At 41.4% G+C, this 10,742-nt stretch overlaps 2 protein-coding genes across 3 annotated transcripts; one reads left to right on the top strand and one right to left on the bottom strand.

The window, feature by feature from the left end:
* Positions 1-3,843: 3,843 nt before the first annotated feature.
* Positions 3,844-6,214, bottom strand: LOC6583579 (glycine--tRNA ligase). Its single transcript, XM_002009209.4, has one exon. The coding sequence runs from the start codon at positions 6,189-6,191 to the stop codon at positions 3,900-3,902; it is 2,292 nt and encodes a 763-aa protein (XP_002009245.2). The 5' UTR covers positions 6,192-6,214; the 3' UTR covers positions 3,844-3,899.
* Positions 6,215-6,596: 382 nt separating this feature from the next.
* On the top strand, positions 6,597-10,285 carry LOC6583578 (bromodomain-containing protein DDB_G0280777). Of its 2 annotated transcripts, XM_002009208.4 has the most exons (3): positions 6,598-6,914; positions 6,979-7,039; positions 7,564-10,285. In XM_002009208.4, exon 3 carries the CDS (start codon positions 7,701-7,703, stop codon positions 9,810-9,812), a length of 2,112 nt encoding a protein of 703 aa, XP_002009244.2. In that variant the 5' UTR covers positions 6,598-6,914; positions 6,979-7,039; positions 7,564-7,700; the 3' UTR covers positions 9,813-10,285. The 2 variants fall into 2 exon arrangements, with proteins under 2 accessions (XP_032586868.1, XP_002009244.2); XM_032730977.2 differs by lacking the exon at positions 6,979-7,039 and having other exon boundaries at positions 6,597-6,914.
* The last annotated feature ends 457 nt before the right edge of the window (positions 10,286-10,742 follow it).

Here is a 10,742-nt window from a genome sequence, read left to right as displayed (position 1 = left end):
ATATATCGATGGTTTTTTCATCCATCGATAATTTACTATTTCGTGGCGCGAAGAGACGCATGTAAGTATTTTCCGGAATATACATATGTATAAACATTAAGTTGATAATATTATTATATTGTAATTAGCTTTTATAGAAATATTTCCAATATATTTGGTGGTTCTTCGTAGAAAGAAAGTATGGATACATTTTTAAAGCCATCAAGTAAGCGTAAAACTGATATTTAAAGTGCAAGTGTGTGTTTTTATACCCTGAACCCATTTTCAATGGGAAATCAGGGTATAATGGTTTTGTTAAAAGTATGTAACAGGCAGAAGGAGGCGTGGCAGACCCCACAAAATATATATATTCTTGATCAGGGCGACGAGCTAAGTCGATTTGGCCCTGTCCGTCTGTCTGTCCGTCCGTCCGTATGTATGAACGCGTCGATCTCAGAAGATATAAGAGATAGAGTCTTGAAATTTTGTTTCCTAGGTCCGTGTATATCACGCGCATATCAAGTTTTTCTCTATATATCGATAACTACTTCCGATAATTTATTGTCGATTAAAACCCTTATCGAAAGCTAGTTATTTAATTATATCTCCTACACCTTTAGAGCTAGAGCTTCCAAATTTTAAATGTAGACTTATATGTATTTTATATAATTTCGATTTTTCTTGTAATTTACCCCCACCTTTATATACACCCCCTCACCCTCACCTTTGTAAAAAGGCGTATTTCAAGTACTAGAGACTTGTGCTTTAGAATGTACACACATTTGAACATTATAATTATGTTCTAAAAGTCTTATTAAGATTGTACGTCTAAAAATTAAATTATTCAACAAATAAATTCCTATAATGTTGGCCACACTGCAGCGCAGCCCAAGCGCAGTCGCTGCTTACTGCGCAGTTAGCAGAGCGCGTTCTAATACGTGCGTGTGTATGTATGTGTGCCGACAAGAAGTGCAGAGTGATTAGAATATCAGATTAGAGGGTTCAGGGTATCTCCTAGTCGAGCAGTCTCGACTAGAGTCTTCTTACTTGTTTTTTTTTTTTTTTTAATTACTTTATTTTTATCATATTTGTATCAATGGCATCTCAAAATGAAATCATGTACCTTTTTTGTATTAAGACCTATTTTAATTTTATATTGTTAAGACGAAACTGCTTTAAATACCATATAATAATAATATAAACAGCTTGAAGCATATAAAAAAGAATTTAATTATTTGCATTTATTAACAATTATCCATATGTAATAAAATATATTTATATATTTTTTATTAGATATACAACCATCACACAAATATCCGATTACTTTTGTATTGTATTCTTATACAAATTGCACGAATCATTTTATGGTGGATGTATGATTTAAATTATTGAAAATTTGTTCATTTCTAATAACTTCAAATTTTCGATGTAACTATCGATAGTATCGATGGTTCATTCCATCGATGGATAAATCTATCGAGGGGAACATCTATCGTTTGTTTTGCAGCCCTACAACTTGCTATTAAGGCAACATCGCTGCAAAGAGTAGTTCCGATATATTTATGTTAACTAACAGCTCGTTGTGGCGTTCCATTTTCGCTGTTATCGGTTTGATTAAAAGTTTGGCGGGAACTAAAGCACTGATCCGGTAGGTGGCTCAAAATAGAGGTGGACTCGGGCCATGCCTTTCACGGTTTATAAAATATTGTATTTTTTTTATATGACAGAAAACATGTTTGGAGTTATCTGATTTTGTTATTGCTGATGCAAATTCCTCTATTTTCCAATTGTGGTTTAATTTAATATCGATGTTATTTACTGATCGCTGCAATAAGTAGCGCTCAGTCATGCAAGAGAGTTCTCCCATAAGATTAGAGGAGCATGTAGAGGAGTGTAGTCTATTCTGCTGGCATCGAACTGTGTTTGAATTATCAAATGCTACTTTAAGCTTGAATTTCCTATTTAATTTTCGCGCAGTTGTATTTTAGATTACCTAGTATTTATTATTTATTATTTACTTTTCTGCTTTTGTTATATCCATACACTAGTTGTCTCGGCGAACTTCGTACCGCCTAACAGTCTCTATATATATAAAACAAAGTCGAGTTTGTTACAAAACTTATAATTCGATATCTGCTGCACCAATTTTCATGGTTTTTGATTTGTTGGATTTGTCTCCGCCCCGAATAGCAGTATGTATTTGAAATATACTGAAAAATTTGTGAATACTTGAAAAATACGTTATTTTCCCAAAAAGTTCTTTAATTTGTCAAATTTTTGTATTAAAATCAGTAAGTAATGTCGTGTTACCTTTTAGCTGAACTAACTTAGGCTTCTATGAACGTAATACAATAATACAAAAAAATATTAATATAGATAATTGTTAGAATTTTCACGAATCATCAAACAATATGCGTAATAATTCATCGAACTAACCTTCTTGGTAGTTTCCCCACCTGAAACAAATACAGTAAAATTGTATTTTAGAACCCCTAATAAGCTACTCTCTACTAAATTAAGAGTGACAACTTTTTTTGTGTACCAAAAGCAAACAGAATAAAAAGTATATCAAGTTAAAATGAAAACAATGATATTGATCTTACCATTCAATGGATTAATCATTTTGATATAAAAGTGATAACCATCGTCTCCTTCCCAAAACGGTGCGTTTAATATATTCTTTGTAGCTGCCCAGTATTGCGTCGTGTAAGCACAATATCACGTGCTTCCAAGTTTTCAGCAACAATTAGGATTGCCACTTCATCGATTGTTGGATTATATCCGTGTTCTTCAATAATTTTCGCCTCAAATGAAGTCATTTGGAAACAGGCATTGTATTTTTGAGTGCTCGCTAGAAAAGTAGGGATCGCAATGGCTCTGGTGGCGGGACCACTAATGGCAATGTCACTTTACCACTAAGGCAGCACAAACCGGGCGTTTCACCAGCAAACTTCAATGCGCCACAATGCTGGCAAGCAACGTCTATTGGACCAATGCAAACTAAACGATTCAAGCTGTAGTCAATGGTGCAATCATATCGAAACGCTGCTCGATTCAAATCAATCCTTGAACCATTTCTTATTGCCGTTTCACGGGCTGCCTCTCTTTGAGAAGCATGAATTAGGGCACTTCTTTGCTGGGTACTAACGCGGCGCCTTTCTCGGGCGATTTCTCGTTCTTCGTCAGATAATTGACACGCGATATTCCGATGCCTAATTGCATTATGGGTCCGCCGGGAAAGATTAGATCTTCTAGGACGCGGCATTTTTATTAATAGTAATACTGAATATGCCCTCGCACAAAACAATCGAGAAATATAAATGTAAATAATTTACACAAATTTATGTTTGAGACAAACAAATACTAATGTATAATATGAGAGCAGGACCGAAAACTGACACTGTTATCAAGCCTACTGAGTATCAATGAAAATTTGAATCTTTAGGGAAAAAACCGCGTTTTTCAAGTATTCGTCAAATTTTTTCAGCATTTTAAAGATCTACTATCCTACTCGTGGCGGAGACAAAACCAACAAATCAAAAACCATGATAATTGGTCCAGCAGATCTCAAGTTATAAACGGAAGAGCACTTTTACACAACTCTCTTTTATATACATAAGATATGTATTTCACTTCAATCGAATTCGGTTGTATTCTCAAAAAATCTTTCTTACTTTTTAAAAGGAATTGGCGAAAGCATTTTTTTCTTTTATTAAAGTTTAAGCATTTTTGAAAATAGGCATATTAAATGCATTTTAAATGCACGGTAATATAAGTTCAGAATTGTTTATAAATATGTTCATACATATATATATATATATATATATATATATATATATATATATATATATATATATATATATATATATATATACATTTGACATTAGAAGTTGATAGCGTACTAGGCATCAAAATATTTTTCATTTCGTAGCTTCCTGCTGCTCAAAGGCTGGATATTGCTCCAAGACTTGTGCCCAAGTGAGTTTCGTCGTTGCCAGATCCTTAACCACACTAACCACAGTATCGAGTCCAATGCGGACCTGCTTCATGGTGTTCCGGTCACGTAGCGTCACTGTGTGAGGCTCCTTTAGGGTGTCGAAGTCCACAGTGATGCCGTAGGGGATGGCAATTTCGTCGGTGCGTGCATAGCGACGCCCTATGGAGCCACTCGAGTCGTCCACTTTGTGGGACAGCTCCGCCTTGGTCAGCGCTGAGGACAACTGTTGAGTGTACGGCTGGAACTCAGCGTTGTTCGAAAGAGGCAATATTGAGCATTTGTACGGGGCAACAAGAGGCGGCAATGTGAAGTAGCAGCGCTGCTCGTCACCCTCCCGGCATTGGAAACTATGTTCGAGCAGGGCATACATAACGCGGCCAATTCCAAAAGATGGCTCCACCACACTCGGTATAAACTCTTCGACATGCACAGTTTTGGTAGCATGCTTCACAGCGATGCTTTCCGTTCCGAGCTCGTGAGTAGCGCCATCCGGGAGGGTCAGCGTATACTGTTCACCTGCTGCTAGCTGAGTCTCAGCCTTCTTAATATCATCCAGCGACAGCTTAGCCAATGCATCTGTTATGGCCTTGGCCTCCTTTTTGAATGTTTTTCCCAGCGCTTGCTTATTAGGCACAATCTCACTGACTTCCACGGTCTTTGGAGCTGCCAAACGCTTCTCGGCCACCAGGCGTACGCCGGTGGCGGCCGTGTGCTGGCCCAGGTCATAGGCTGATCGATCGGCGCAGCCGACGCACTCCACCCAACCATATGAGGTGAGAATCTCTGCGTCCCAGCAGTCGCAGGCGTAGTGAGCCATTTCATTGCCCATATGCTGACGGAAGCGCAGGCACTCAGGCTTGATGCCAATCGCATGAAGGAACTGCTGGATCCGCGCCATGTAGTAGCCCAATGTCTCGTTGGCCACCAGTTTACTGGACACTGCCTCGCCAATGGTTAATGCCTGGGCTGATTTTCCGTCCATCTGGTTGCACGCTGAATACAGTGTTAGCTTCTCGCTGGCTACCCGCTTGAACTTGGGATGATCTTTCTGCGCGGGATCACAGAAGTGCTCAATCTCCGCCATGGTGAACTCGCGCACTCGTATCAGGCCAGACCGCGGCGAAATCTCGTTGCGAAATGAGTTTCCGATCTGGGCCACAGCAAAGGGAAGCTTGCCCTGGTTGAACTCCAGCAGCCGCTTGAAGTTCACGAATATGCCCTGGGCAGTCTCCGGGCGCAGAAATCCTTTTACCAGACCAGTGGGTCCAATTTGAGTGGCAAACATTAGATTAAATTCGATTGGAGGCGTTAAATCGTTGCCAGTCAATGGTGACTTTATGTTGTACTTAGCTAACACGTCCGCGAGCTCCTGTTTGCTTAAGCCATCTAGTTTAATAATAATGTCCTCGCACTCAGCCCGCAGCGCTGCGGTGGCATCCTTGGCTGCGGACAACTTTTCGAGTGCTTGCTTGATAAGATGATCCAGGCGGAAGCATTCGCCGGTTTTGACGTCCTTCACCATCAGATCGGCAAACCGTTCCACATGCCCAGAGGCCTTGAGGACTGGCTCGGGCGTCAGTATCGAGCAGTCCACTTCCAACATTTGCTCCTCCAAGCTAAAGAACTGACGCCACAAAGCTAGTATGTTGGACTTGAGTGCACATCCCATTGGTCCAAAGTCGTATTGGCCAGTGATACCGCCGTATATGGCAAAGGATTGATCGTAGAAGAAGCGTCGCTTCAGGAGATCCTCCATTTTCGCACGATCAAAGCTCACAATGCTGGGCGTCAGCGCCAATTCCCTTTCCTCTAGAACTTTCTTACGAATTTTCAGCTCGGCTACGGCCTTCTTGACATCTAGTTCGGGTGCTCCCTTTGCCTTGAGTTCGCGGACCAGGTTCCCTTGCTCCTGCACTCGCTCTCGCAGCGGTGCCAGCTGCGTTTCTATCTCAGGATTCGACATGATGAAATCTGTTGCTGCTCGCAACTGGACCCTTCGCTTTTGTTTCTTGCTGCCCCACGACTGTGCTGAGCAGGTGTGGGAGGTTGTGCAGAAAAATGCTTTCAGTTGTGCTTTGTTGGCAAAGATCTCTCGCTCACGCTTGCTCTCACGCCTGGTCCACGTTTTTACAAGCGCGCTGTTTCGTTGAAAATTTGATGAAATTCCACAAGCGTAGCGCAAGTGTGTGTGCACTTTTAAAAACTGTAATGACATATGTTATTTTGTATGCGCCCAACGCTAGAATTTATGTAATTTTTATTCACAGTTTCGAAATTCATGCATACCTTCAGCTACCCTTGGGTGATTCACAATAGAAATGATTGTGATGTGCAACACTGCAGCAAAGCAGCAACGCTGCCGCAGACCGGCTTATCGTAACGTGTGTGAGCCACATGTTTAATATGAATTGCATCAAGCATCTTATTTATCCGTAGGAGTGAATAGAATGTAAATTGTTTTTATTAGCCATAGTCAGTTAATATTAAAGAGACTTAATATTTTATTGTTTGAATCAATGTCAAAAGTTCTGTCCAACACTACTTTAACCATCGATCACTTTTAGTTGATACGTTTTGTATGCAGCTGTTGGCATATCGATACATCGATGAATATGTTCATTCATATATTCATTTTGTTCTTTACTGCTCAGAAGCATTTTTCTTGCATGTTTATTTTTAAAGTTTAATTTTGCTGAATTCGATTTTATTTAAGGAAACAAACAACGTTTACATTTCATTCCTTCTAACTACTATATTATTGCCGGAAAGTATTTAATATTAAAGCGACCTTCGATTTACTCCGCCCAAAACGTTTGTGATCAATGAAAGGTGACGACGCCGTCTCAACTACAACGACAACGACGACTGCCACCGCATTTCTTCGTAGCATATAAACATAAAACGAGTAGCGCTATTTGCGGCACGGCGTTTACCTGAGGTAACTGTTATTTACTACACCGATTTAAATATGTGGCTTCGATTTCATGTGTGTTTTATTGCAGTCTGGCGCTTTGTTTGTTTGGTAAACATAATAGAATTGGGGCAGTGCAAGACAGACTGTAGGTGAGTGTAATACATACAAATACTACATACAAATCCATATACGCACACACACACACATATGAACGCTTTGCATGTTATTTGTTGAAACTGTATTTCGTTTTTGAATTGAATGAGCTAATATTAAGTGTAGTTCTTGTCAAATACTGTTAATGTTCGCATTGTGGTCATGTACAGTTAAAATTTGTTACCTACATAAGCCACACTATTTAGAAATTAATAAGTCACACAGGTGCTATAAGTAACATGGGACCTTTCGACTGACATACCAACATTTGTACATACATACACATACACACCTGTCTACTGTGGAGGTTGTGGTGCTGCGGTGGTGTGGTGGTGTGGTGGTGTGGTGTCAGCAGGCAGCTGCTGCTGTGCGTTCTACTCTCGTACAAAGTCTAATCAGCTAGTGCACGTCTCTAACAAATAAGCAAACATACGCCCCCAGATAAATACATTGCTAACCCTCAACTAAAACCAAATATACCAAAGAGGCTTACACCTGAAGACTGTTTATGTCTTTCTAGGGTATACCACATGCACCGCTCACCTGTCACCGCTCACTGCAACCACTGCCAGTCCAAGCAATTGAACATACCAAAACAAAACTGTAAATGAAAGCAGAACTCGACAGCAGCAACAACAAGAACAATATCATCTGGCGATGCAATTAAAAGCGCCAAAGAGCAGGAATATGGCCAGTCTCAATGATGATGAACCAGCAGCCAACAACCGGCGAAACAACAACAACAACAACAACAACCACAACAGCAGCAGTAACAATAACAACAATAGCAACTTCAATAATAATAATAGTTCGAGTAGCAATCCCAGCCCTAATACTAATAACAATAATAATAATAATGACAATGAGGATGCGACAAGCAAGCGGGAGTCATTGGAAGCACGCAAACAGACTTTGGAGCAGCGCTTGAACGAAAAGAGTTGGCTGTTGCAGCAAATACAAAAGCAGGAGACCGCGATTATGCATGGCAACTATGAACAGTTGACGATCAATGAATTTTTCGCCCAGTTGGCGCAGCAGTACAAGCATGAGCAGCAATTGCAGCCGTTGGCTAAGGACAGTGGCGCTCTGCTGCGACGTAAACAGAGCACGAGCAGCCGGAGTGAGGGCCAGCCGGGTAGCAGTCAAACTTATAGCACCAACAGCAACAACAATCGCCAATCGCACTCGGAAACACACTCTAATCGCAGCTCGGAGTATGATAACTATCAGCCGGCTGGCTCCAATGGTGATATGCTGGTCATAGGCGTTGCTCAGCATCAGTCGCTGCAGCATCCGCACGTAAAAAGCGCTCTGAAGAAGCGACCGACACCCACACCTACTGCTCAGATACAAATGCAATATATTGCACAACGACAGCAGCAGCAGCAGATACCCCAGCAGCAAATACCACAGCAACTGCATCAGCACATGGAGGGCTATTCCCCACAGCATGGCAGCTATCTGCAGCAGCAGCAACTGCAACAGCCAAAGCAACGCGTCCAGGGCCAAAAGGACGTTATATCTATGTACTCGGCCAACTCGGCCAATGTGGCCACCTTGCGGCAGCAGCATGTGGCGCCGCAGCAACAGCCCATTATCGTGCAGTGCGACAAGTATTATCTGTCGCCGACGCATCAGAACTATAGTGAGGGCGGCTTCATCAAGTCGAGTCAGAATATAAAGAAGTATGTGTCGCCGCTCGCCTCGCCGAGTGCCATTAGCTACGAGCAGAGCTCGTTGCATCATCATCGCCAGCTTGATGCCATCTCTCTGGCGCCCAGCTATATGTCTGTGGAGGTGGAGAGCGTAGAGAGGCTGGAGAGGGTGCAGCAGCAACAACAGCAGCAGCAGCAGTATCGCTGGCGTTCACAGTCCCACATTGCAGCACTGACTCCACCCCATCCACATCCCAATCAGAGCATGACTGCTGCGCTAGCTGCCGAGCCAAAGTCGCATTCCAGCGATATGTTAGCAGCGCCGCTGCCGCGCTTCGCCAGCAAACCGAAGCCCCTGGATGAGATATCGTTGTGCTCAACGACGACAATTGAAAAGAAGGTGAAGCCTAAGCAGTGGCTGGAGTCATCACTCGACGGGCCCGCAGTCCTGCGTCAAATCGACTCCACATCGCATAGTCCCGTCAGCAGTAGCGGCAGTGGAACCGCCGGCGCTGCCGCGGCCGTCAGTAAGCATCGAACGAAGTTGTCCTCACAGTCTATGTCGGTCTCTGGCCGCCACTATTCCATGTCGGCTCAGCGAGGGGCTCACAATTATGCGCCTAATAACTATCCGGCTGTTGGCAGCTCTAAGGCTCTGCAGCATGTGGATGAAAGATTTGCAAAGCTGAGTCAGTCCACTTCCTATCTGAACGCCATGGATCAGCCAGTGGGCATATCCGCATCCTATACACTCGAACCACTCGAAATACCGCCATTCAGGAATCTGCCACCCAAGCCAAATCAAAACCAGCAGCCTTCGCCGCCGCCCAGGCCACCGCCAGTTGGCAACAACAACAATAACAATAATATTAGTACTAGCAACTGTGGAAATTCTTTGCAGAGTGCTATGGCATCGCCGCCCCTGACTGTTGGCACTGGCACAGCTGCACCTAGCCTGTCGCCCGAGATTCGTATCGAGTCCCCCAAAAATATGACGGTGGTGCAGCAGGCCACGTTTCAACCATACAAGGAGGTCATCAAACCCTTCGAAATGTCCGACTTTTACAAGTACTCGACCAAGTTTAAGCAGAAAGATGGCGGCCGACCTGAATGAGAAGAACTTCGAGCCGAACATTTCTGCTTTTTTAATTAGGATATCTGTATAGTATTTTGTTATTATCTAAACATATAAAACATATTTGATATCTTTTCGACTGACAGTACCAATAGGAAATTAAGGCTTCTTCGCGGTTATCGTTTGCGGCTAGCGCAAATTTAACGATTTAGAACTTCGACTGAAAAACATAAACATTCGAATACCAATCAATATGTTGAAAATGATTGCGAAGACTGCTCAAAAATAGACGAATGGAATGGGTATCCATATCAAAACCCAATTGACAATATGAAACGAACAAATTTGTATATTGACTCTACGCCTTCGTAAATTGCCTTTTTCAAAAGTTTTTACACTCTATACATACATATATACTATATTTACTGATATTGTATTTACAAAATTGTTACAAATTTACTGTACAAAATTATTTGTACACTGACTTGAATATACTCTAATCTTTATACATATGATCTTGTCTTTTATATAGTAAATCATCATAAGTAATTATCTCGTAATAATTGATCTTGACTTAAGTCCCTTTAGATATGTGGATTGTGGGAAATTCCATTGGGACGTGAGAGTATTTATAGCCTGAGCCCATGCAAAATGGGAAATCAGGGTATAATGGTTTTGCGAAAACTATAACAGTCAGAAGGAATCATCGCAGACCCCATAAAGTATATACAAATATTCTTGTCCGTCTTTTCTTTATTATTTCCTAAATTCACAAAATTTAGATAAGTTTAAATTAAAATCAAGACAACAGTCTTCTGGCTGTTACATATATTTTTATAAAATATATTTTATAAAATTGTTATACTTTCAATACGAATATTCAATGACATTTTTTTATCCAAAGGTAAATAAGTTTTATAAGACGTCACTTCAAGTTGCTCAAGTTTTACAGTTATAGTAAGTCTATTA

The sequence above is a fragment of the Drosophila mojavensis genome, unplaced genomic scaffold (genome assembly GCF_018153725.1).
Source record: "Drosophila mojavensis isolate 15081-1352.22 unplaced genomic scaffold, ASM1815372v1 contig_74, whole genome shotgun sequence".
In the NCBI taxonomy this organism is placed as follows: domain Eukaryota; kingdom Metazoa; phylum Arthropoda; class Insecta; order Diptera; family Drosophilidae; genus Drosophila; species Drosophila mojavensis.
The sequence above is the reverse complement of the archived record's forward strand: the minus strand, read 5'-3'. Positions and strand labels throughout refer to the sequence as shown.

Bases quoted from the DNA above. Each gene is read 5' to 3' on its own strand.
- LOC6583579 (XM_002009209.4), bottom strand. From the start codon at position 6,191: ATGTCATTACAGTTTTTAAAAGTGCACACACACTTGCGCTACGCTTGT.
- LOC6583578 (XM_032730977.2), top strand. From the start codon at position 7,701: ATGCAATTAAAAGCGCCAAAGAGCAGGAATATGGCCAGTCTCAATGAT.